Source organism: Botrytis porri, assembly GCF_014898465.1.
Source record: "Botrytis porri strain MUCL 3234 chromosome Unknown BPOR_019, whole genome shotgun sequence".
In the NCBI taxonomy this organism is placed as follows: domain Eukaryota; kingdom Fungi; phylum Ascomycota; class Leotiomycetes; order Helotiales; family Sclerotiniaceae; genus Botrytis; species Botrytis porri.
The window spans coordinates 1-27,641 of NW_024066093.1; the positions used below are offsets into that span (position 1 = coordinate 1).

The 27,641-nt window shown below is 39.5% G+C and overlaps 6 protein-coding genes across 6 annotated transcripts; 1 reads left to right on the forward strand and 5 right to left on the reverse strand.

The window, feature by feature from the left end:
- Window positions 1-1,207: 1,207 nt before the first annotated feature.
- On the reverse strand, window positions 1,208-2,584 carry EAF01_010963 (uncharacterized protein; the record flags this gene model as incomplete). The annotated part of the gene is made up of 3 exons (XM_038919220.1): window positions 1,208-1,510; window positions 1,595-2,083; window positions 2,132-2,584. The coding sequence occupies 3 exons, from the start codon at window positions 2,582-2,584 to the stop codon at window positions 1,208-1,210; spliced, it is 1,245 nt and encodes a 414-aa protein (XP_038765091.1).
- Window positions 2,585-15,234: 12,650 nt separating this feature from the next.
- On the reverse strand, window positions 15,235-16,087 carry EAF01_010964 (uncharacterized protein; the record flags this gene model as incomplete). The annotated part of the gene is made up of 2 exons (XM_038919221.1): window positions 15,235-16,001; window positions 16,027-16,087. 2 exons carry the CDS (start codon window positions 16,085-16,087, stop codon window positions 15,235-15,237), a joined length of 828 nt encoding a protein of 275 aa, XP_038765092.1.
- A 1,974-nt stretch (window positions 16,088-18,061) lies between these two features.
- On the forward strand, window positions 18,062-19,041 carry EAF01_010965 (uncharacterized protein; the record flags this gene model as incomplete). The annotated part of the gene is made up of 3 exons (XM_038919222.1): window positions 18,062-18,227; window positions 18,287-18,695; window positions 18,825-19,041. The coding sequence occupies 3 exons, from the start codon at window positions 18,062-18,064 to the stop codon at window positions 19,039-19,041; spliced, it is 792 nt and encodes a 263-aa protein (XP_038765093.1).
- A 1,315-nt stretch (window positions 19,042-20,356) lies between these two features.
- EAF01_010966 (uncharacterized protein) lies at window positions 20,357-20,800 on the reverse strand (the record flags this gene model as incomplete). Its single annotated transcript, XM_038919223.1, has 1 exon — window positions 20,357-20,800. The coding sequence occupies one exon, from the start codon at window positions 20,798-20,800 to the stop codon at window positions 20,357-20,359; it is 444 nt and encodes a 147-aa protein (XP_038765094.1).
- Window positions 20,801-22,363: 1,563 nt separating this feature from the next.
- On the reverse strand, window positions 22,364-24,091 carry EAF01_010967 (uncharacterized protein; the record flags this gene model as incomplete). Its single annotated transcript, XM_038919224.1, has 1 exon — window positions 22,364-24,091. One exon carries the CDS (start codon window positions 24,089-24,091, stop codon window positions 22,364-22,366), a length of 1,728 nt encoding a protein of 575 aa, XP_038765095.1.
- Window positions 24,092-24,801: 710 nt separating this feature from the next.
- On the reverse strand, window positions 24,802-27,304 carry EAF01_010968 (uncharacterized protein; the record flags this gene model as incomplete). The annotated part of the gene is made up of 3 exons (XM_038919225.1): window positions 27,018-27,304; window positions 26,819-26,967; window positions 24,802-26,735 (listed from the first exon to the last, which is right to left on the reverse strand). The coding sequence occupies exon 3, from the start codon at window positions 26,671-26,673 to the stop codon at window positions 24,802-24,804; it is 1,872 nt and encodes a 623-aa protein (XP_038765096.1). The 5' UTR covers window positions 26,674-26,735; window positions 26,819-26,967; window positions 27,018-27,304.
- Between the last annotated feature and the right edge of the window lie 337 nt (window positions 27,305-27,641).

Here is a 27,641-nt window from a genome sequence, read left to right on the forward strand (position 1 = left end):
GTTTGAGACTTGGAATTACTCGTTGAGTGTTTCGAAGTCGACGGCATATTGACGAAGATTGAGGGTAAGAATATAAAGTTTGAAATTACCAAGCGAGACAAGGAATACTCTGAAGAATAGAACAAAAAATTCGAATGATACGGAAATAATAATGATTGAAGCTGATAACTCTAAAATAAAATGAAATTCCTGTAAATCTACATAGTATTTATATCAGAGTGTAAATCCAACATCTTCTACTAGAAGAAAGTCCTATACCCCAAACGCGGCTACAGCTTGCAAGTCTGGGTTTTTGTTTTGGTCAGGAATGGTCGCATTTGTTAGACTTTTACAGGCAATCACTATCTCTCACAAAACAATATGAATTTATTCGGGATATTGTAAAAATTTTACATCTAATTATCACTGGATTATCAATCATACAGAGCAGTGTAAGTATATTAAATAGCTTACAGAAATTAGGAAAAGACAAATCTCGAGTACTTTTGATTCGTTCTAAAACACATTTTGACATTAGCGTTGTAATTGGATTTGGATTTGCCATCCAATGACTTTCCCTTTGGTCATTGTGATTTGAAGGCAAAGCGATGTGGTTCGTTCTATTGTCAAATTACGCGCTTCGCTATGCCGATTGATTAGGCAACAAAATAAATCGGAAGTAAGCTGATGCCTAAATCCTATTAAAATTGTAGCCTAATTTCGAGTGTAGGATGAAAGCCTCTTTATCCTTAATACTCTCAAAGATTATTGATTGTCTCCTTTTCATTTTGATCCTAAGGCTCAGTGTACATTTCTCCTACAACGATTCTTTCTAAGCACCGCATCACATATCCTAGGCAATTTCCAACCCAATATCAATACTTGAAATGAGGCTATTTCAGTTGTTACTGTATTATATTTTTCTGATGGTAAATGAAATAGCCAACAAATGCAAAAAACGTCATTTCTCTAGCTCAATTAACTGCACCAAGTATTATGCATGAATGTTTGATGTACAGCTTGTATATCTCAAGGATTCTTTCCAAGCTAAGCCAGTTTAAATTTATTAAGTCTCTGGCTAAGGGCAAGCATGATTTAGCAAGTTCCAGCTTATGTTCATGACCAAAAAGGTCGATCGATGTCAAATGTAAGCTTAGAAATGTGGTGTTCGATATTCTTCCCTCGATGTCGTGATCTCGCCCCAAGTCCCTAAGTCAAGCTAATCAAATTAGAGTCTCTTCCCTTCACCGGCCAAAATCTCAGCTTCACCGTTCAGGGATAGCTCCAAGTCGTCATGTTCCATTTCCTTTTTAGCCCTCAATCTAGCTTCTTCGTCTTCGAGATACTCTTTATACCATGTCGGAATCTGATCATCATAGAAGATCCAACCCTTTAGTTCTTGCACACGCCTCTTGATGGTACGTGAGTTATATTCTATCTTGTAGCCACTAGAACCGCATGTTCGCAGAGGAATCGGCCGTTCATTCTCAAAAATTTTTAAGAGTTGAGTATGAGTCAAGTCGTCCAGCTTCTGTTTTACTAATGCTTAGAACGAGAAATGGTCGTGAAACTCCATCATTGTTGTATATTCATAACGAAGGATGCAGCTGCGAACAATATTCATATCCACAAAATACTGCGTATTGGATAGACCAAGTTGTGCGACTTTGAAATAAGAATTTTGTAAAAGATACGAAGGTTGGCCACCGTTTACATCATTCGTATCTAGTCCGATAGTCCATGTATACGAATCGTCAATTTTTCTGCAGCTGGCCAAGTTCAAGGAGTGTAAATTCTTTGGATCGCCAATGGCTGCCGCTTTCTCCCATTCCCATCCTCTTGATCTGTATTTTGCTTCAGGATCTTCGTGGTTGGCGTTAGCTTGGAGATAGCGATTATCGCCCCCATTTACCTCATAAGCTGTTCTCTTGATGAAATTCATATTAGGGAAAAGTGAATATGCGAAATCCCATGAGATGACGTTCATGAGAAGTGATGTACCAAAGCCCTGGATGATTGCTTGGAAAGGAACGTTGGTTGTGTAGATTATTTGGATCTGAATCGACTTCTTCTTGATCGAGCTTGTCCTGATGTATGATTCAACCTGAATGCATGTAAGCATATATAATGTATGATTTGGTATATGAAATACCTGTGAAATATACTTTAATTTGCCCACATAATTCATTAAGCCACCGTTTGCTTCCGTTTTCGACCCTTGTAGTTTGTAGCCTTCATGCTTGATCAAGTATTTACCTATCTGCTCAGGATCCCTGAAGTTGTTCGCACCTTGTACATAAATATCCAGATCAGAGTCAAGCCAGAATCTCCTCTCGAAGAATTGTAAAGCGAAGCTTCCAGATATGAGGGCATCGTGCTTAGCCAACCTTGATCGAAAGCCGACAGGGTCCTGAACAAAGCGGGTAAGTTGGCGATTGATATTCCACTGGGTTTTGAAGAGCGAGTTAAATGACGGAGAAAGTTGTGTGGTGGTCAATCGGAAAAGCATGATATCATTGGGATCAAGATGGGCACAAACATTATGGAAGATGGGGTAGCATAGGAGAATATCTTTCCAGTCCAAATGTCGATTTGATCCGGACATTTTATACGAAGTACGATACCACGAGGCTTTTTAGATCTGGTACAACGTCTTAATTGAAAGTGGTGATTTCTGAAAGTTTTTGTAGAGAATAGCTTGATAACGGGAGGCTGATCTTTATCCACCAACAGTTGCCCAAGAAACATTATAGGCTGAAACCAATAGTTGGGCCCCACACCAAGGCCGATTTGGACAATGTACTAAAGATAAGCTCGATAAGAACTTCTTATTATGGAAAGACTAGATTAGCTGAGGTATGATTCTAGCAGCATGGTGTCAACCTAGACTATAATGCGATATATGATCGAATTGAACATGGAGCTAGATCTCTTACAACGTAAAGCTACATACACCCGCTACTATATTGCTAGCATAGGAAGTTCAAAGTACAATTACAACCTAGCATAGTATCATTTTTACATAAGCAAACCTTGATTGAACCTCTCAGTTTCTAGCCACCTCTCTTTTGAGCCATCTTTCACCATCAAAATTAACAAAAAAAAACTTTTTTTATTTATAGATAGAATTTATTAAGAGTTTATATACAAATAATTCAAAACATCTTAAGCTTATTCAGATTTTTTCAGATTTTTCAGATTTTTTTAAATAGAAATCGTATGAGATTCTATAACGTAGTTTATTATATATATACTATATCGGTATGTACACTACTCATTTTACATATAAAATTCGTTTATACGTAACGTGTACTTTCTTTATTTATTAATATAATTTAATTTTTTCAAAAAAATATTATAATTATTATATAAATAATAAGAATTTTTAATCAATTATTAGAAATTTGATTTATGTTACGACGGGTAATATTGGATCATGTGATAAGTGTTATGTAATAGGACGTTGGAGTCTTTGGAGCTTGGGATTCAAGGAGCCAGGAGCTTTTGGAGCTTAGAATCCAAGGGATCCAAGTAGGACAGAACTATGGGTTCTGTAGAGCAAGAAGGTCTATATAAAGAGAATGGGTCTCATTATAATACAGAGCTTCGTGCTCAAGAATAATCATTAGTTTTATTATTATAGTTACGAGAATTACAATCAATTACAACCTTATTGAATTCCTATTTGAAGTTTAGTCTAAACCATCTCGAGAGATCTCTAGACACTTTCACATGGCCCTAGAGGCAGCTCCTGTAACAATTTAATATAATAGTTATTATAAAAAAAGTTTTTTTGTAACGAAAATCGTGACAATTCCAATCTTTTTCTAAAATATAATGAAAATATTTATATAAAAATTAAATTTCTGAATATTTAAATTATACCTTTCATCATATGTTTTGTTCTTTTTCAAAAATAATGATTAATTATTAAAATATAAATATTAAAAAAACCCTGATTTTAGTATAATTTTAAAGTAGTACACGTACTAATATAATACACGTACTAATAAACTACGTTAATAAGTATACTAAATTACTTACTAATATTCTACTAATTGAGAGATATATTGATGACTAATACATATATAATTATATTATTATAAAATCATATTATTACTCAACGAAATAATTAAAGTGTTACAACAGACATCACATGACACATTCGCATGTCACGTGAGGGAGCCTTGGGGAGCCACGGGCTCCAGGAGCATACGGATCCCAGGGGCTCCAGAGGACGAAGGTCTATATAACAGAATGAGTTTCATTATAATATAGAGCTTCGTGCTCAAGAACAGTCATTAGTTTCATTACTATAGTTACGAGAATTGCAACCAGTTACAACCTTATTGAATTCCTACTTGAAGTCTAGTTTAAACCACCTCGAGAGATCTCTAGACACTTCCACGTGACCCTAGAGGCAGCTCCCGTAACATAAAGATATATATTATAAACTAAAAACATTTATAACTTTAACATTTTCTAATAAAATAAGCTATAATTAATATATATAATTGATTAATATAATGAAATAATTATATTATATAAAAGTTTATAAGAAATCAAAGTCAAAATAATTGAAATAAAAGTAATTAAATCTATTAAATTAATTCAAAAAGTACTTATTTTTTAAATACTTTTCGATCTTTAATAATTCAATTGATTTAATACTTTTAATATCGAAGTTTGAACATATTATTAAAAAAACCTTACTTTTTAAGATATATATTTTTATAGAAATTTATTTATAAATGAAAATGTTATTTATATTTGAAATAAAAAAACAATTTTTAGAGGAATAAATTCGCTTATTTTCAAAAATATTAAGAATATTAAATATAAAAATTAGAAGATTTAGTTCACTTATTTAATTTCAATCTTTAATAACTTTTCTATTTTAAGGAATTAAATAGAAATCTTTTTGTTTAATGAAATATTATCTAATTTTTAATTAACTCCAAAATATAAAAACAAAAGATTCAAAATTAATAGAGATATATAGAATCTGAAATCTAGTATGAAATTATACTTATTTTTATTAACTTATTAACTTTAATATACTACTCCTCTTTTATTTTTCATTTAAATTCTATTAAACTTTATTTATATATATGTTACAGGAGCTGTCTCTAGGGTCACGTGGAAGTGTCTAGAGATCTTTTGAAATGGTTTAGATTAGACTTCAAGTAGGAATTCAATAAGGTTATAATTGATTACAATTCTCATAACTATAATAATAAAACTAATAATTGTTCTTGAGTATAAAGCTCTACATTATAATGAAACCCATTCCCTATATAGACCTTCGTATTGAAATCGACCAACAAGTCGATTGGCTTTTGATTATATAACACTTGTCCTATGATTCCTATTATTCTAGCTTGTCTTTTTTGTTCTAGAGCTAATTCCCTAGGACATTACTAATCCTAGTGAAGCCTTTCTTGCTTACTGTGTTCTGTCTGTCCTAGGACCTACTGTCCTGGGAACTATGTTCTAGGTTTCTAGGGTATCCTATGACTAACGTAAGTCATGGCGTAATGCGTCTAATGGCGTAATGCGTCTAATTGTGGGGGACCACCCCATCAAAAAAGCAACAATTCAACAATGGTCCGTCGAAAAAGTTTAAAAGTGCAGGAAATGGAATCTCGACTTTCTGAAGCAGTATTAGGAGTTCAAAATGGAAAGTATAAGTCTTCATATGAAGCTGCAAAAGAACTGGGGCTTTCTAAAGATACTGTGACGCGACGCGTCAAAGGGGGTTCGTCGCGTTCTGAAGCACGTCAATCGCAACAGAAACTTTCTGCTGTACAAGAGAATGTACTTCTTAAGTGGATAAAGCAATTGACAATTAGCGGCTATTCACCAGGCCATCAGTTGTTAAAAGAATTGGCTGAGGAGTTACGTTCAAAACGGACTTATAATTTGGATTGCCCCTCATTTGACTCCCTTGAACTCCCACCACAACACCTTCTTGGTCATGAATGGGTTCCACGATTTATCAAACGACATCCTCATCTTACAGTTGTTATTGGCCGTCGAATTGAATCTGTAAGAATGGATGGTGCAACCAGGGAAACATGTAGTACTTGGTTTGACGCGTATCAAAAAGCGATTCAGGATTATGGAATTGAGAAGAAAGACGAATATAATATGGATGAATCTGGACATTCAATTGGGACAATGGAATCAACTCGAATTATTATCGATTCTACACTTCGTACAAAACATCAAGCACATCCAGGCCGTCAAGAGTGGATTTCAATGGTAGAGTGTATTTGTGCGGATGGATCCATTCTTCCACCACTCGGGATTTTTAAAGGTAAAAATGTCCTTCAAAATTGGATTCCGAAGGAAGTTCTTGGTAGCTGGTTCTTTTCAGCAAATACAAAGGGCTGGACAAGCAATCTTCATGGATTAGAATGGCTAAAACGCGTTTTCGAACCTGCAACTCGTGCAAAAGCAGGTGGCAAATATCGGCTTCTCATCTGCGATGGCCACGATTCTCATATTAGTGGAAGCTTTATAGCTCACTGCCTTCAAAATCGAATTGTACTTCTTATACTTCCTCCTCATACCTCGCATTTGCTTCAGCCACTTGATGTTGCGGTTTTCGGTCCATTGAAAAAACGGCTCACCGCAGCACTTTCTGATTTGAATCAAGCTCAACTTGTACGAATACAAAAGATTGAATGGATGGAGGCATATATTAAAGCTCGAGCCGACGTATGCCATCATCAAAATATCGAATCGGCATGGCGGGGAGCTGGGTTACATCCATTTAATCCACAGAGAGTGTTCCGTACACTGGGTCGAGAGTTTACCCCCGAAGTCGAAATATCCAAAGAACCAACCCAATTTGATATTTTTAACCAAGTCTTCGTCAATAGCTCACCCCCGGATGTAGCAATCTTACAAACAGCAAATAACCTTTTAAATTCAACAATTGAAAATGATACGACTCTTTCAACCCCGGTTCGTCAATACATTCGAAAATTGACGATTGGGAGTGAGCAACTTCGAGCTCAAAGTATTGTTCACCAACACGATGCGAATAATTTACGAGCTATTATTAAGAAACGTACGATACGTAAGAAAGGAAAGAGACTAGTTTTGAAGGGTCATTTTCATATTTCTACGCAAGAATTATGTGATGCAGTAGTGGAAGTCGAAAAAGCTACTAAGGTACAGACAATGAAAAAAGGAAAAGGGAAAGGGAAAGTAATTGAATATGAAACTGAAACTGAAGAGGATATTGGAGAAGAAGTTGAAGATGAATCTGAAAGTGATACTGGAGATTGTATTATAGTTGATTGTTGAGTAATTGAGATTTTAATAGAGTGGTTCCCCGCAATTAGACGCATTACGCCATTAGACGCATTACGCCATGACTTACGTTAATACTATATACATGCCTGAGGTGTCTCTTGAGTGCCTAGTGTCCCCCGTGTTACAACGGATTAGTAACAGGCTGTAGAATCACTGACTTATAGGCTATAATGGTATTATAGGCCTCAGTGATTCAGCTGCAGTATACCGGGGGACACTAGGCACCCAAGGAAAGCCTCAGGCATGTATATAGTATTAGTTATAGAATACACTGAATCATAGGACATGGTTCCTAGGACAGTAGGGTCCTAAGAAGAATAAGCAATACAGGACACAGTAAGCAAGAGAGGTCTTGCTAGGATTAGTAAGCTCCCAAGGGATTAGCCCTAGGACAGGAAATAAGACAGGACGACAAGACTCACGGGACTAGTATCACGTGATGGACCATCCCATCAGTCCCACCGATTATTATCAATGGGATCAGTGGGATCCCACTACGCCCACTACTCTCAGTGAGTGGGATCGATGGGATCGCAGAGTGCAAAGGTCTATATAAGGGAAAGGGTTTCTTTACATGTAGAGCTTCGTGCTCAAGAACAATCATTAGTTTCATTACTATAGTTACGAGAATTGCAACCAGTTACAACCTTATTGAATTCCTACTTGAAGTCTAGTCTAAACCACCTCGAGAGATCTCTAGACACTTCCACGTGACCCTAGAGGCAGCTCTCGTAACACCCCGGTATACTGCAGCTGAATCACTGAGATCTATAATACCATTATAGCCTACAAGTCAGTGATTCTACAGCCTGTTACTAATCCGTTGTAACAATATAGAGAATATATATATAAATTACTATATAAAATTTTATTGAATTAAAATCACGTTTATAGAAGTTATATTTAATTTTAGCTTATACTATACGTCTTTAATTATTTTGTCGAGTATAAAGTTATATTGTTATTAAATTGATTTATAATAAAATGGAATGTAATGAAATCATATAAAAGATGATTGATGAAGTAGAGTAAATTACTTAGTTGTACTCTCTTTTTATAATATAGATAATTCTATAAGATTCGATTCAAATCGATTTTATTTATAGGTATAAAAACTATTAGAATTTCATTACAAATTATATAAATTTAGCATCTAGTCATCGGTTAATCTTTAAAAAAAAGAAATCATTCAACTACTGAAACGATCACGAATCAACTACATCTAAGGGCCTCACAGGAGGCTCCCCTATGCCGCTAGTGATGCGCGCCCCCGGCGCGCCGAGCGGCTCCCCAACCCAAGAGGTGATCCCCCCTCAATCAAGTACCATTACCCCAGGGGCAAGCATTGCCCCTCCACCAATTATAAGATCGCTCACAGGCTCTGCCCTTGGCGTAATTAAGGATCGATTCGAAAGGATCGATAAGACAGAACGGGAGAAGCGAGAGGTGATCGAGGCGTTCGCAGCACTAGCGGATAAGCTTGCACAAGGCTTCCAGGGTCAACAACATAGACTCGCAGTGAATATTAAAGGGACGATCATCTCCACACTGCTGGGAGCAGCAAAGGCTACTTCTGATCAATGGATAGGGCTCACAACAGAGCATTCACGAACAGAAAGCAATAAGCAGAAGACCTACACTGATGCACTGAAAACTCGGATAGTGCCTGAGGCAGAAAGCCCCACTAAGGCCCCCACCAACACAGGACGCCCTGCTCCTATTGGAGGAGCGAACACTGAGCGTATAGAAGCACGCAGACTCAAGAGGGAGAATGACCGGATCGAGAAAACGATCCTTATAATAGCTAATGGGGAAGCTCTGCTCTCAGAGACAAATCCCTTCCTACTAAGACTCAGAATAAAAGAGGCAGTTACTGGACTCACATTAGCAGAGATCCCCTTCCTTCAAAGGAATAATACGGGCTGGACTCTACGATGCAGCTCTAGCGCCAGCCGGGAGAAGATCATGAAAGCAGATAACTCTGAGCGGGTGCTTAAGACCCTCCATGCAACAAGCATGCGCAGACTAGAGAAGTGGTTCATGTATACAGTCCCACAAGTACCTCACGATTTTTATCACATCGAAGGAGCTCCTGCTCCTATGCCTACTGAGCTTATCAAAGAAGAGATCACAGCTCAGACCGGCAAGCAGCCGGTCAACTACCGACTGGCACGTAGCGGGGTTAACCCGATCACTAAAAGAGCCACCTGGATCATTGGCTTCAATACTGCAGTATCGCGGTTCCGACTATTCAATAGTAGCTCCTACTCGGTTCTCCTAGACAAACCCCGGGAAATTCAACTTCACAGTACTGGCTGCCTAGGGTACTGCAACCCCTTCACCTGCAACAGAGCCTCACGATGCTCGACATGCGGTAAACTAAACACTGAGCACGAGGGTGCACTCGTACACCAACAATGTACTAGAGCAGCTCAATGCGCCAACTGCCACGGACCCTTCCGCGCTGGCCACTCCAACTGCCCAGCTGCCCCTAGGGTCTATGCTAAGCGACGGATCGTTCTGACCGCAAAGGAACTGGCCGCAGTCAGAGCTGTCGGCAGAAAAGACTACGAGACGCTGCACAGAGCAGATATAGACGAGGCAGAACATACCTCTGAATCACCTCTGTCTCCTATCGTAACAACCGCAGAAACCCCGATCACTTCGGGGGCGAGGATCATAGCATATGAGAATGAGCGCCTCAGCAAGCGCCCACGCAGGCTCAGTACAAGTCTGCCGATCGCACCAACCGGATTACGCACACGCTCAGCTCGTAACCAGAGCCAACGGAATCTCAATATAGAAGCGCTAGCAGAGAAAGCCTTCACTCCAATAGACCTGGAGATGATCGATACAGAAAACTCTATAACAGTTGCCACTGCACCTAGACCCTCTCTATGAGTGATGCAATCAATGGGTACACTCAAAGAAACAAAGGCCTCACTATCGCTTGGGCGAACGCAGGCCGGGGACACGCGAATCATATCACACTACTACAATTAGCAGCGGAGGCTCAATTAGATGTGATCTGTATACAGGAGCCAAGACTATACTGGAATTCAACAACACAAAATCACAACGCATACGATCGATATCAGCCGACCGACAACTGGAACCTCCGAGGAGACTTGGAGGAGAACGAGCAAGGCCCTAGGGTCATGACATATATACGAAAAAGCGCGAACCTGAAAGTAGAGCAAATGAGTCGACTCGGAAACAGAGACCTACTCTGGATACGAGTCAATGGATACTCGATCCTGAATGTCTATAGAGCTCCGTGCACTTTGGATATTATTAATTACATTACACACCTGGTTCCAAATGAGCGTACAGTCGTAGGAGGGGACTTTAATGCAAAGCACGATCTGTGGGAACCGGGGGTGATCACAGCCAACCAGGGGGCACAGCTCGCAACATGGGCAGACGAGCAGGGCATGGAGTTTATAGGTACTCCAGGCATACCCACTCACGCAAGAGGGCACGTGATAGACCTGACCTTCTCCAACATACCGTTCGCTTATACAGAGGTACTGGAAGAACTCCATTGTGGATCTGATCATGCTACCCAGGTCACTACTCTGACGAATCGTGGAACAACAGAGTGGGATCAGTATCGCTATCGGATAAAGGAAGTGGATCTGCCTAGATTAGATGGACTAATGGCCAACCAGCTAGCTCACCTCAATGATGTAGACATTCAGACTACAACTGAGATTGAAACCCACGTCAGTGAGCTGGCGAATGCGTTAGAAAAAGCGATCCGAGCAATCGGCAAGATTGATCGGAAGGTAGGAAAAGCCTCGCCGTGGTGGACGGACGAGTGCAGAGAAGCCCACCGAGCACACATAGAAGCACGGAGGGGATCAGACCCGGAAAGGAAGACTAATGCTACTCATCTCTTACAAAAGGTAGTGCGACAAGCCAAGAGATCCTACTGGGCAATGCGTCTCGACGGAGTCAAAGACGACAAAGAACTCTATCGGGTTATGGGATGGCACAAATTAACCCCCGAAAGTAATGCGAAATCCCCCTCCCTAATAATCGGCGAGCGGGTGATCTGTGATACAAAAGAGAAGGCAGATGCTTTATTCACAGCGGTTCTGGATCGTTTCAGGGCAGACGACGACCTACCAAACGATCCGCTGCTCAATCAAGCACACAAAGGGATACTCCCCTGGAAAAGAACGATCTCTGCAGAAGAAGTGGAAAAACATGTCATAGGAGCTACTTGCACTGCGCCTGGAGTGGATCGAGCCACTGTGCGCATCCTCAAGGCATGCTGGCCGAGCGTCAAATCACTGATCCGGGAGATATTTGCATCTTGCCTAGCTCTAAACTACTATCCAGAAGGTTGGAAGCTAGCGGAAGTAGTAATGATCCCTAAGGTGGGCAAGAAAGACAAAACGTCACCGCGGTCGTGGCGACCGATAGCCCTGATCTCCTGTATCGGTAAGGGGCTCGAACGGTATATAGCTAGTCAAATATCCTGGACAGCCCTGAGACACAAGGTAATCAGCCCGCAGCACTGCGGAGCGCTCCCCAGAAGATCAGGTACTGATCTAACGGCGGCTTTCACTCACGATGCGGAGCTTTCATTAGCAACGGGTAATGTGGTCTCGATTGTTACAATGGATGTTCAAGGAGCTTTTGACGCTCTCCTAAAGCGCCGACTCCTGAGCCGAATGATCAAGCAAGGATGGCCAACTCCGCTGCTCAAACTAATAGACTCGTTCCTTACAAATAGGAAAGTCAGAGTAAGACTCGAAGGCATCACAACAGAGGAATACCCAGTAGCATGTGGTACTCCTCAGGGGTCCCCCCTATCACCTATACTCTATATGCTATATCTCGCTGAGCTCCTCAACCGAGATACCAAATATCGCTTTGGCTACGCTGACGATATTGCGATCTATCACTCCTCCAAGCATCTCTCCACGAATGCCAGGATCCTTCAACGACGCGTTCGACAGATCATCCGATGGGGTAAGGAGAACAAAATCCTATTCGCCTCAGAGAAATTCGAGCTACTCCATATAACCAGACGACACGATACCACCAACCCACCACTAGTCGTTAACCCGGATCTGATAATCACTCCAGTACCGATTGTAACGAGTGGAAGCACTCAACCCACTCTAAGATGGCTTGGTGTCTTCTTCGATCGTCGGCTCTCGTTTCTACAACATGTCAAAACACGCACAGCGAAAGCCATGAAAGTAGCCTCGCACATCAGGTCGATCGCCCGCACTCTGCATGGGCCACCAGCTTCCTACTTGAGAAAAGCAGTGATCACCTGCGTCCTTCCAGTAGCACTATTCGGCACTGAAGTATGGTACGCTGGCAAACTCAAACCGAGCCTCGGTCAAAGCGAAGCAAGCACAGGCACAGGTATCAAAGGCCATCTCCGCTACATCAACAAAGTGATCAATACCGCCGCAAGAGGAGCGATCCCGGTATACAAAACTACACCGACCGCAGCTCTTATCAAAGAAGCCGGCCTGCCATCGGGGATAGTCGCATTAGAACACGCCAAGCTGCGATTCGCACTCCGCTTAAAAACGGTCGACAATCAGCACCTGCTAGTGAGCCGCCTGAAACCCACAGTACGAAAGCGCGGGCGAGGAGCAGGCACAGCTAGAAGGCCCCTTACAAGAATCCAACGGCTCGGCCTCCTCATCCCAGAGACCCAACGGCCGAAGTTACTTCGCCCGCACTTCTCGATAGGCTGCAGAACGGATCCGACGGAAGGGCTAACCAAAGATGAAGCAGCTCAAGCCTTCAAAGAGTGGTGGCTGCAACTCCCACCTGAGGACTACACGATCTTCTCCGACGGATCAGAACAAACCATTGATCGTAAACACTGTGTCGGATACGGATATGTAATATATCACAATGGCACTCAATTAGCCTCCGGATCCAAGCAGATCTGGAGCGACTCACATGTGTTCGATGCAGAAGCGATCGGAGCGTGGCGAGGGCTGGAGCACCTGATCAGCACGTTTAAAGATCCCCCGAGTGGCCGGATCTGGATGTGTATTGACAGTACATCGGTCATCTGGGGTGTTCGCGGAAACGCGCCGCCCACAACGCAATGGGCCTTCCATAAGTGCCATAAGGCAATGAAACAACTTGACATTAGAGTGAAGTGGTCACCTGGTCACATGGAGATCGAAGGGAATGAGGAAGCAGACCGCCTAGCAAACGCAGGCGCAATTGGACCCATGGACCAGGCGATCGACAAGCTACCAACAATTAGCGGTGTCCGGACGATCGTTCGCCAAAAGCGCCTACGCGCAGAGACTGAGTGGTGGGAAGAGATGAATCCCTCTCTCTCTGCTAATTATAAAGAATGGTCTCCCAAGTACAACACAAAGGAGCCGAAGGAACTAACTCTGCCAAGAGCAGTCCTTCACCGACTACTAGCTATGAAAACAGGTCATGGCGACTACGCCGCTTACCATCAGCGATTTGGTCATCAAAACAACAAGCTGGACTGCTCATGCGGCAGCGCTAAGGAACCATATCACTTCTTTAAATGCACTATAAACAACCTAAAACGTTCAGACTGGCCCCTGGCCCCTGTAGAAATACAATCTAACAAACAGGCGATCACATATATCAAGAAACTCTTACACACACCTAGCAAGCTCACTCAGCTGATTACCGACTCAGAGTTCTACACTCAGATCTGTCCTAACTACTAAAGGACCCTTAGAAAGCGACCATCTTTTCAACAAAGCCCGCCGCCCCTTTTATAAACTTACCACTCAACTGATCACTCGAATATACCACACCCCTAAAAACCGCAAACCCAATATACAATATAAGAGCCTTGCCGCTCGGCTAAACAAATAGCAACCCACTCCCACTTCTTCTCCTTCACCATAGGGATCGGAGCCCACAACGAGCCTATCCACCCGGGAACCAAGCTCTACCCTAACAAGAACCCGGATCAGACGTACCCTTCTGGAAACAGAAGTGGATCGCACCTGCAGAGGAGCGAACAGCCCCTGGCATTGAAGTTAAATTGCTAAATTCGGTTGCGACGATCACGCCGCTCAAATAGTCCCTTATCTTAGCACGTCTAAATACCCTTAGGGAGGTTCAAGACAGACGTTAATTAATATAAATAAATAAAATAAATAAATATATAAATTTAGGATATTCTTTAAAGAAAATCTAGAAAATGTAAACAAACTCAAAATTATTTAAGCTCTTTCTTATAATTTAATTTCAATTTAATTCTTATATTATATATTCGATTTATTCCTTAAGTTAAAGTAACTAAGTCTTTTAATAATATTAAATAGAATATAAATATTATTATTTTTATTTTAAAAACTAATTTTCAAGAATAACAAAATAAATCTTACTTTTTTATTCCGTTAACTTTCGATAAACTATTAATATAAAAAGGAGAATAACTATATCATTTCAGAATCTCATTCAAAAGCCAGAATATTACCTTCAAAGGTACTATCTTTCATTTTAGCTAGCCAGACCATATCTATGAAATGTTAATGAATGAAGGGTTAACTCTCTTGGAATCTTAACTTACCTATGACTTGGTGAGGGTATGGCTTGAGGTTCGTGCCCTTGATGACAATGTTGGATCTCTTTAATCCATCCCGTTAGCTTTACAAGAGTCAACAAATGGCTTCGGAATGGCACCCGCAGACGACACGACACGTTCTCCAAAAGATCAAAGAAATCTCTCTTGCTATTGATCATTTGTTCTTTTTACAATTTGAGAGTTCCTCAGCAGATTCTAGGACCTCCTGAGACTCCGTAGATTCTTTGAACATGGATACTTGATCACAGTTGTCCTTTTCTGGTCATTGAACCACTTTCGCTGCCGTGGTAAAGTATTTTGAGTGGCCAGCCAAGATTTCTAGCCAAGTAATCAACTACTCTAGTCTAATAAGCGGCCTAGTGATTTTTCTTGCCCTCAATGATTCTCTGATTTCCTTCCTTTTGGATGTTGCCTGATTTGTTCAGCTGAGCGTGAAACTCATCAGTTTCTCTTACATTTTCCTCTTCAATTTCCTCGGCAGTCTTATTGATTATTGATATGCTTCCATCGTTCTCCATGTCGGATAAGTCATTATACTCGTCTTGTTTGAAACGAGCATATGATGTACTTTCATTGATAGTCTTATCAATCGATGCAACCTCGCTATCCATAGAAAATGGAGCGATAGCTTCTTTCTGAGGAAGGCTCTTGGTTCTGGAGCCGTTAAGTTTCCTGTGCGACAGCCGATAAAACCTAAGTGTTGATGATGGCCTGAACCAATTCTCCCTAGAATGAAGTTTCTTCGCTGACTTTGGAGTGTCTTGTAGGAAATGATCGAGATACGTAGTGATGATCAAATGCATGTCATGAAGGTTGTAAAGATACCCCGGATCATCAACGTTTTGCTTCAATCCTAACGTTTCGTGCGTAATAGGAAATCTATCGCCGGTGACAAAACTAATCAATCTTGGGTTGAGACTGCTGATGTATTTAAAGATGTTGCTTGTACTGAAATCCTTCTCGGACGGTTTGATAGGATTCTTCACAAGGCATCCGAAGGCGGTTTGCTTTGCTGTATGCCACGGAGTTAAAATTCTCGGAAGGTGTTGAGGGTCCTCTATCCACTTCGCTAACACAACCTTATCCTGGAATCCTAGATAGCCTGCAACGTAGACAGCATTCTCTAGCTTGAAATTGACAACAAGAACGCCCTCGGGGTTTTTTTTTCTCTGCTTCTTGAATAAGTCGGGTCAAATCCGCCATGGCCATGTTCTGCTTCTTGGTTGGTTCGCAGTAATGAATTGAAGATCTTGAATTTACTTTGCTTTTAATATCGCAGAACTGTGCAATACAATCTTGGTGGACCTCTACTTCGAGTGGAAAATGAAACAGAGTAGAGAAGCTTGAAGTTTTTGGTCGAGGCCCTGAAGTTTGGCTGGCATTGTTGTTGCTGTAAAGGTTTAGAAAGTTTGAGAAAAAGTTTAGAGAAAGACGAAGAGGTATAATCGTCGTCTGCGGGTAAGGAAAATTTCTGTTAAGAAGAAGATGTGAATGGAAAGTGAATATCTTCATGATTAGGACGTGTCGATGCTATCGTGACGCGTGACCGACCTCGCTAAGCTCTGCCGTTCCACTCGTGTATTTCTCATATCCAAATCTTCTTCAACTTTCTGATTTCCTTTTTTTTCTTCTATAATACAACTTAATTTCTTTTCTTATTCTCATCGATCAGCCCAGGTTATCTACTCAGTTGTGGCGAGGCGTGAGTCTATCAATTATCCCTTCCGGAAAATATACTGATATCCGCACTGGTTACTTTCAGTCGATGAAAGCTTGGCATGTTCGTGACGAGGCCATGTTCGCTCAAATTGCCCATACTAACTCTGGTTACAAAGCCAAAAAGCTCGGCAATGAGATAAAAGGTCTGGATGTATCGAAGTGGAATGAAGTCTCGTCAGCGGTCATGCGAAATACTCTATATCTAAAGTAGCGAAATAATCCGCCAGCCAGACAAGATCATATAGCTACCGAAAACAAATGTTTGGTAAAAGCACGGGAAGAAACGGTTTGGGGTACTGGATTGAAATCATTCGCTCTTGCAACATTCACACCAATATCAAACCCTATAGTGGCAGAATCAATGCTTAACGAAGTGGACTTTTTGTCATTGTTATAAATTCTTCAATTCTTTAATTATATATTTAATAAATCGTTTTTAAAGTATTAATATAATTAATCTAAATCTCTATAGTTTATGAAGCTTATTTTAATCAATAGGGTCTTAGTGAATTTCTTGAATTTCGAAAGCTAATTCTAACTTTTAATTTAAGGTAATCATTTTCAAATAAAAAGATCTATTTATATCAAAATCAAACTATATTATTTATTTAGTATATTCTATGTTGTATGGTATAATAATAAAGCTTTTAATTGAAGAATAAATCGAAGGTGAAGTGATACGATTAATGAACAGATTCCCCTTTAGACTTTCGGCTAATGCCTTTCATTCATTCTAATCTTTATGCTTACTCCCCTCTTTTTTTTTAGTTCTTATTTATCTCTATAACCTTTTCTTAGCCTTTATATATATACTCTTTCGTTCACCTTTCCTACGACCTATATTTGAAGATCTTGAAATCTTGAAGGCCTTTGAGGGCTCTTATTTTCTTTTTTTCTATCAAAATTTAATAATAAATGGGTTGCATTTTGTGTCGATAATATTCGTTATTAATGAAATCAGCGTTTTGTTGATAACAAAAAGAAATTAATATTATTATATATATAATAGAAATTTGTATGGGGATTTATATTGAATTTCTCTTCGTCCGTAATATTAACTTTGCCACCACAGGGAAAGTGGCTGGGCGATAACAAACTAAGAGAGGAGCTTATGAGAGCTCGCGGATATCTCAAAGGACTCATGGAAAAAGAGAATAAAGAAATGGGTAAGTTCATGGTTTCCTTGCTTTAGCAAAGCAGAGAAAAGGCTAACTTTAATGCATAGAAATTTCGCACTTGCCTCTCCTCTCCCCACCCCCAAGTTCTTCCATCCAAAGCACCCGATAAACTTCAGCGGGACCTTCACGAGTACAAGAGGGAGAAGATATCATGGATGTCGACGGCACTATTCTACCTTCGATACCACTTCAAATGCGTCCCGACATTGGTCTAATAGATGAAAATACATTTGTGCCACTTTCTCCCCTCCAAGGCGGCGACATGGACATCTAAATGAATTCACAAATGGGTTTTAAAGCCGCTGATGTTGCCGATAAAGTAAAAACCATTCAATACGTCGCTACTACTACTCTTGTCGAAAATGAGATCGCTATAGAGGAGATTAAGGTCGAGCAAGCCGCCCAAGATCTGACCACCCCAGAAAAACATGCCGTCACTCTCGCCCTCGCTCGTCAGATCGATGAGGATAACGATGATCTTGACAAAGCCGCAAAAGAGAGGAAGAAGTAGCGGAGTTAGCAGGTATCGAAAAGGCTGCAGCTGCAAAGAAAGCTGCTCTAGAGGAGCTCATAGCTGCCGGAATTATAGGTAGCCTCATTGAAGATGAGCCAAGAATGGTGCTAAATCCTTACTACAAGGGCTCGGACTACGACCCTGACGAGGTTCGCGTCAAACTTCGATGGGTAATGCGATTGTTGAACCAGCTTTCGGCTCTCGACGTCAGTCGTGAAGATTGGGCCAAGGAGAACGGAGATGGAATTTTGTCAGATGAGGACAAATTCGGGTCAGCATGGAACACGTCGAAAACAATTTTGATGATTCATATTTCGGATCGTCGTTATTTCGGCCCCACCGGAGTTGATACAGAGTATCCTATTCTTATCGCCAAAACCAAGGAAGAATTCGAGGAATACTTTAAGTATTTGGTTGCTATTGAAACAATCATCAAGGCAAAGGATGGGGAGTATCCCGACGAGCTCGACTAAAAGGTCGGAAAGTTTGCGACAAAAGATTGGAAGAGCACTTTGGTGATTTTACAAATGCGTAGGCGTTCATTATTGGCTGGAACTGAACATGAATGTGATGATAAATCCATGCTTGAGTTGGAGGAGTTTGCACTTAGACTTCCCCCCGAAGAAGCATTGGCAATGAAGAATGCGCCTGATTCTGATGAGGAGAGTGAGGGGGATGTCATGGCAGATTTGGAAGATGAGCATGACAACATTTTTAGAATCGGTGAGAAGGTGAATGATAGAGGTAAATGAATCTGTGGTTACCGTGGATGATGCTTTGGTAAGTTGTCAATTTTGGTATCATATTTTCATTAATCGTTGCTTAATATAATAATAATAGGTGGGTTGGCATTAAATCGACCACTCTACTTTCGGGCCACCTTTGTTTTGGGCCACCCTTTTACATTAAAAATCGCTTTTTTGGTTTATCAATATCTCTATCAATATATAATCTAATTTAATAAAAATTTAAGTATATATAGTTTAAGCTATTTTAGGCTTATTCTGAAATTTTTAGATTTTTAGGATTTTTCTGTATTGAGATTTAGAGCTTCAAAATATCGATTTTTTAATTTGTATGGGAATTATATATAAATTTAAAACTTTTATAAAATCTTTAGTAACTTTTTAATAATAATTATTAAAAGAAAACTATATATCTTTTTGAAAGTTTTGAACTTAAATTTATATAGAAATTTAAAAAAAAATTAATAAAAAATTAATAAATATAGAGATATAGTATATAATAAGTTTAGAGTAGTTTAATAATCCCTGTAATTTTGAGGATATTCTTTTAAATATTTATTTATAAGAAGTTTTCTATTTTTTTTTATCTTTTAAAGTAAATATATTATAAACTTATAATAAAACTTTTTAGTTTATTTTTAGTAATTTTTATTAAAAAGTTATTAAAGATTTTGTAAAAGTTTTAAATTTGTATATGATTCCTATACAAATTTAAAAATCGCTATTTTGAAGCTCTAGATCTCAATACAGAAAAATCCTAAAAATTTAAAAATTTCAGATTAGATTCAAAACGATCTGAATTATATATATATATATATTTTCAATAAATTCTATCTATAAATAAGAAAGTTAAAAATTCCATTTTTGGTGTGAAAAGTGGCCCAAAAGGGGGGTGGCCCGAAAGTAGGGTACTTGACTTATGGTATGAAAGATGATGGGAGTACACGAATTCTTCATGGGGATATTGATGATGCACATATGACATTCTTACTTCTTTCATGGCAGCGGTAAGTTCAGTCATCATTTGATGTCTTGACACGTTAGTATTTCCCAAGTTTTTTTCTGTGGTTTAGAGATGTTCCTTACTTCAACATGAGGGTCACATATGGGTTTATAAATAATTCCTCGAAAGCGCTGCTCTCTCAACATGAGTATGCTATATCAGTTTATAATGAAAGCGAGATTTACCTCAATTTTGACTTTGATTGTGATATTAAAAGAGGATGATTCATGAACTTCTTTTTTCCCTAAAATTGACTTTTACGATGTTTACGAAGAACTCAACTCAACTAAGCCCATCCCAATCTCCCCTCCTGTTCTCTCATTCCTCCCAACTGAGATTCTGACATTCTACTCCCCATACATGATGATGATACAAGCATTCAGGAGCATATCTAGGATCCCATTCCGCGATATTCAATAACCCCTTCCCATTCGTGAGATTAGCGACATCAATCAAAAGCCCATCGCACTGCTTCGCTAACTCTACTAAAACTTCCTTGTTGTATATAGAAGTTGAAGGGAGCTTTGTATTAACATGCATCATAGCAGCATAGCACAATGCAAGAAACTTTCTCCCCGCAGAATTCTCCTTGGTATAATTATACCCAAGTTCAATGTGTCTTGGCTCTGGGAAAAACTGCTTATCGGATCGGTACGTAGCCATAATGCGATTCATGATGATATCCTCGAAATCTAGGGCTTTATTCTTGTTGGCAAAGAGGTATAGATGCCATAATGTATCGAGTGAAATCCCAGGAAACATTTTTCAATGATAGGCAAATTGAAGAAGGCGGACGAAGACCGAGCATGAGATGGGCTGGTATACATCAAACCACCCTAACGATAGACCTGTATCAACCAATCTAGAGATTCGAAGACGACGGAAGATACGAGGTTGAAGAGTAATGAGGTCGGCGTGAACTAGAAATTTTTGTTCACGAGTGCCGCGGTGATTGTGATCATTTGCTTTCCGAGTCTGATAAGGTTAGTTAGCATGATTTGATATATGATCAAGGATAATAGAATACTTACTTGAGAGGAGAGTTCTTTTGCCAATCAAAAAACTTGCCCTTTGTGACAGCTGGGGGAGTTGAGATTTGTCCAGTAGAAGTCATGTTTTATTGAACAGAGAATCATACGTAGATTGAACCATGTTTTCTGATTGTGTATGGTCGAGGAATGGTAGACAGATGTCAATGTTAATAGACGTTTTCGTTGACTAAACACCAGTTGACCTGCTTGATGGGTATTTTGTCCACGAAAAACTTTCGAGAATGAGAACAAAGTAAGTTACTATTGGGAGGAAACGATGACTATATACCTATGAGCAGATGTTACGATTCTGAACATACAACACAGCCAAATAGATAAGTCAGATTCAATACATCGAGATCATGGGAAAAACTGTCAAATCCAACCATATTATTGTGAGAAGTGCACGTTAGGTCCCATAATAACGATTACTATCAACTAGCGTGGACTAGCGTACACTAATACGGCTCTCTATCTACATATAAAGTCAATGCTCGATCTACCGTTGACAAGTGAGACAAGACCGTATTTTGTCTCCTCACACGCGCATGAAGGCAAATTGAAAAATGTATGATTAGTAAGGTCTCTCTATTCTTCGCAGAAACCCACCTAAGTTGTTTACAGTATACCGTATCTAGTTGCACTCGAAAGTTGCGCTCGAGAATTGCGCTCGAGAATTGTATCCAAAATATCTGCCGTATATGTTGCATGTTTACTTTAGAGCAACTATCCAGTTTACACAGCAAAAACGTTTTTACAAATTGAATCATGAGTACAAAACGTAGACTTTAAGATATATAGAAGGCACCGAAAGAGATCTTCGTGAAACATGAAATTCCATTGATTTAATTCGATATTCTTTGCTCAGACTTGATCATCTGGGAAGATATTCATAATGATCCATTTGTCCAACTCCCGCAGCTTTCAATTATCCTGTACATTCTGAAAATTGTCAATAGAAAAGGACAGAGTCAATCATGAAGCCCTCATCCATCAAAAAGACTAAGTCCAACCAGAACATCTTCTCCTTCCCTTGATAAACATATCCTAGACAATAAACATGACAACAACTGCAAAAATGAAATTAATCGAAATGAAATAAACAATTAAGGCTTTGGTAGTGGAACAAAAATTATCGACCCCGATAATAGCAAACAAATCACTCCTATGTATGAAAAATCATGAGATTCTTACATGATTGCATAGAAGCAAAGTTGGGATGGCTCCTCCTCTAGAAATTACATTCTAGATATTCAGTGGGTTTCAAATCGACGCTCATAGCAGCACCCATTGATCATTCATTCTCTTCTGTCAATCCCTCGAGTAAGGTATTTATTAATGACTTCTTCTCCACATCGGTCCATGAAGTTCTGTTGATTCGGATTTGAGTCATGGCGTAATCGAACGCGGCGCGCTGTGTAGGATTATCTTCTCCCTCTTCCCCTTCTTCCTCCTCCTCTTCCTCCTCCTCGCTATATTCATCTGAATCCGAATCCGAATCTGACTCTGACTGACTCCATGACATGAATCCCTTAAAGGTAGCAGGTTTCAATGGCTCCTTTTCCAATAATCGAATTTCTCTTCTCTTCACCGGGTTCGGTCGCCAATAAAAGCCAGGATCTGATGTGTCAATATAAGCATCAAACCCGTACCCAAAGAAGTAACTTTTCATGTCCACATTCCTAAGGTCTTCATCTGGATGTGGTAAAGGAAATGATGAGCCTTCAACATGTGTAATGAAATTTTGAAGGCTCAACATCAAACTCGATGAATCACAACGTTTGCAACCATCTTCACAATAACACTCTGAACTCCAAAATCCTGAGCATGATGTACCCAAAATTCCAGACAGTCTAATCACCTTTAGATGTAATGATTGAGCAAAGAAGTAGAACATTCGAATCCATGAATTACTCTTGAGATGTTCCTTGGACTCTAAGTCTTCCTTGATAAGTTCAATCCTCACATTGTGAAGCTTGAGTGAACGCAAAGAATTTGCGTTAATGAGTAAGAATTCTTGGAAATACTGCTCATTCAAATACAAATTCTTGATTTCAAGAGATTCCAATGACGGAAATATTGTACTTGGGTTAACCAACTGTGAAAAATCTCTCGAATCGTGCCAATATTGGAAATCAGCGGCAGCCTCAGTCGCTTCTCCTAATGAAAGTGACCTGAGGTTTTGCATGCAATTAAGAAGCGCGGGAACATGAGGGATGAGGAATTTGTTGACCAAAAATTGGAAATCCTTCAACTTTTCGAGTTTGTCTATCTCCAGCTTAGAAAACGACTTGAGACTTCGTTCACGTTCGTAGATATTTGATTCGAGTCTGGGTAATTCTACTCCTATTGTTCTCAAGTTGGATACGTTAACAAGTGTTGATTTTAGAAAGTTCCAAAATGTATCAAATGATCCGTTCGTGATAAGGAAGTATTCAGGAATCGGATCGCAGAAGATCGTGTCAATTCGAATAGTGTTGAGACTTGACAGCCGCTTTAGGGCGTCTGCCAACTCATATTGATGATGGAAGTGATAATCGGCATGTTGTGGACTCCAAGAGTCATTTATTCCATCATCGTCAATAAACTGGCCCTTGTATGTGAGCTTTGAAACATGACGTTGAAGGTTAGAATTGTCGGCGATATTCAATAAGTTTTGAAATGATAAAGCTTCGAATTTGAACGATATTTCTTTGAACATACAAGTTGCTGCTGCGTTAGAGAGATCCTTCGAGACAAATCTAAGATTGGAAAGTTCGTGTGGACCAACGTGAGAACAAATCAGACGGAGAATTTCTTGCGGCAATTTCAATTTTTGGCAGTCGATATCCATATTGGACAAATTCTGGGAAGGCAGCAGTGAAGCGGTTTGTAGTTCTTCCTTATTCTTCAACTCTTCCATGCTCTCGATGGCTTTGATTGGGGTTATGGTATTCGGAATTGGGATTCGTCGTCTCTTATTTGCTTCTGGTCCCACCAGGGCTTCAACTACCGACAGTGATGAACGTCTCTTATTCGTCATGGTGTCAATTTAAATTTTGGTGAGCTGCCTGCCATGACGATGTGTAAGCTTTAAGTGTCATCCTACAGTAAAAATAGATAATAGTCACCTCGAGTGGTCTAGGCTAGACGTTTCAACGAAAGCACAAGGATGTGATATGCGAGGCAAGATCGAGTATCATTGGAGAGTATTTTCCTTTCCGCTGATGTCGTTCTTGCGCTACCGTGCTGTTACTTTGACTGACTTTGACGGCTCTAGTTAGATCGATGGCAATCCGCAGAGGTAATTTCTGCAATAGGATGTGGATGGAAAAAGTAATAAGATGTGTCTCAATAAGGGAGAAGATTTGCAAAGAGTTTGAAATTATTTGGTTCGCGATGTTAGGTGGTATTGAGATTGGGGTCCTGAGATTTGTAGGAAGCACTGAATGAAATACTGTGTGGGGAATCTACAAGTCCTAAGAGTGCTAAATTCACTAGAACCAACACTAAAGCATCACGTGTGTATAGTGAATGAACCACTGTGAAAGGAAATGCCGAGCAAAGGTCCAAATCATAATGAATGATAGGCAGCAGAAAATTAGAGCATTTAGTTTCCATTCTTCACTCTTGAAATTGGGAGGATAATGTCATCATGATGTAGGCATTTAGAGAGTCATGAGAAGTGTCACGATAATATTGGAAGGAGCACATTGTGTTACGATGGCTATTGGCAATCTATGAAAGTCCTGATTAGTTGAAGTTACTCTTGCCATTAAGATCTTTGATTAAGCTCTCAACCAACTCTTTCAAATCCCTTCCATCACCATCTCCATCACCTTCTTCTAAATCATCTACCCAACCATTCCATTGCCAGCTCAACTCGAAATCCCCCAATTCCCTGGACAGTTCTGTCGCATTGAATTCTTCAAACTTATGTTTCCAAATGTAATCGAAAAACATTCCCCATCTCTTCAAATAATATCCACGTACAAGACCTCCCCAACTTTTAGAGGCATAATCATTAATGACTCCTGCTGGTCCCCAGATGGTAATTTGATTGATAGCATTGTAGGCGAAGAACTGTTGCGTTTGGGTGATATTTGATATCGAAGAACTGTGAGGTGAACGAAGAGAGGAATTCATAGAAAAGTCCGGTGAAGAAGCAATAGCGGCATTTAGCCAAGTATCTAACCTAAAATGAGGAGAAGTAGATAGAACACTATCCAGACTCTTCAAAATCCCAATCAGAGTCTTACTCGTCTCTTCAAAACCAATCCCCACTGTATATCTCTCGATCAAATCCACATATTCCAATTTGAATCTCTCAGCAAGAACTTCTCTTGTGACATCCACTATATCAAATTTCCACCCATCGTCATCCCATAGTTCTGGAACTATTACCGAAGCATTATACAACAATCTCCATGCTTGAAATAAATCTGCAGGATTGTACAAATCGATTGTCAAGGATTGACCCAATCTTCCATGGTTTTGGGTAACGTTAGGTTGCGTCTCGAATAAAGATCTTGGAAGACTATCTGCAAGAGTCAGATTTGTGTTGTTGTAAGCTGTCGTACGAATAATTTTCCATGCTGAGTATATTTCTGATGGCAATTCCACGCACCCAGAAATATGATATCGTTTCGCCACCCAAGTCTTGAAGTAATTCTCAGTGTCAATGGGGTTAGAATTCCAAGCTTGATCCAGAAGTAATTCATACATCAAACCATTACCATCTTGTCCCTCCATCGTATTTCCCATTCCAACCATCTTATCCGATTTCCGAAATGCTTCAATCGAGGAATTTGTGATATTATGTATCTGACCATACATCCCAGCAGTACCACCATAACCATGTAATTGACACCAAATCCATGATTTTCCATAATATTGATTTGTATTTTCCCACTCCGGAAACGATTCAGAAAAGAGATCAAGTATCAACATGCTCTCATCTTTTGAAACTCCACCAAGATAAGCTTCGACTCTATCTTCTGTCCAAAATGATGAAGAAGCATAGAAAAGCCACCCTTGTAACATCCAAATAGCATTTGAATCGAAAGATTGGAGAGATTCGTATGTTCCACGTGATATGTTGCCTAGAAATAGGAGATCTCCAGATCCCGGGGTATTTTCGTTGAATTGGTCGAGTGTATAGATGGGGGAGACATTTCCATAATATTCAGATTGAAGATTAAGAAATGTATGCTGTAGAGTCGTGAAAAGAGGATCTGTTGGGTAAAGAAATGTATCATTTGAATACTCGACTGGGAAAAGATTTCCCCAATCACTTCCATTAATGATATTTGCATCGGGTGCTACCCTTCTCAATTCTCTTGGCACAAACCCGGTGAAAGCAGGTAAAGCAGGTGTAATGCCTAGTTCTACCATTCTTTGTACAATTTTCTTTTGAAGAAGGTGTTGATCTTCAATCCAAGCAAGTGGAACTGTACCACCCCAAGATCCTTGTATATTACCAAATCGATTCCAAGCTTGAAAGGCAGGACCGGATAAGAATGAAAGTATTTCATCAGTAGTGAGGCCAATAGTAAGGAGTGTAGTAAGTAATGTCTTCTCATAACCTACCCATGCAAGAGAGAGATTGATACCGTGAAGGGACATCCAATCTAATTGTAGTTCCCAATCTTCCCATGTCCAAAAGGCGGCTTGGTATGAGAATGTGACTAGGAATGGTTTGTTAAGGTATGTTCATCACTTAACACACTCATCAGGCGAGATTCGCTCGGAAGGGAATCATTGCACCTACCAGTATTAAAATGATAACGCCATGGTACAATACTTGATCCTTTCAAAGTAGAATTTAGAGTTGGTAAACTTTCGGGAGCAAGATGTAGTTGAGAACCAATATACCACCAAATATCCACGCGCAAGATATCTGTAAAGTATTTTCGTAACCTATCTTACAGATTAGAAAGTCACATACAAATTTGATGTGTATTACGTACCCACTAGCAATACCACTTAGTGAATTGGCTTCAATCAAGATCTTTCCAGCGACAGTTTGAGATACAAAGTATTCATCATTCGTTACTCCCAACGTATGATTACCTTGTATTTGAAAATCAAAGTCATCAATATGAGCAGGTAGTCTTCGTTTCAAGAGATTGATTAAGCCTTGAGTAGATTCTTGTGTCGTTTTATTCAAAATATTAATTTTCGATTCTATTATTATTATTATTACTAAAATAAGTAAATTTATTATTTCTACTTCTTTCCTTTTGAGAATCCTTTATAAATATAAAAGGAACATAGTTTTATTATAATTCTAATTCTATATCATTCTAAATATTAATTATAAAGGTAACCTTATTATTAATTCGAGAAGAATACGAAAGACATAGTACTCACGATATTCGTAGGTCCTAAATGTCTATATTATATTCTGTCTAAAGAGCTAGCTAAGTATAGGAAGTTGTAGGCCTTATATAGACACTATAAGAAGAACTAGTCTCTTCCGATTTCACTTAGAGCTTACTATATTCCGCATTCGCTTATAACTATAATATAGTAGCTAATGAATTAAAGATATTCACTAGATCCTAGTAATTAATATTCATATACTTATCGTC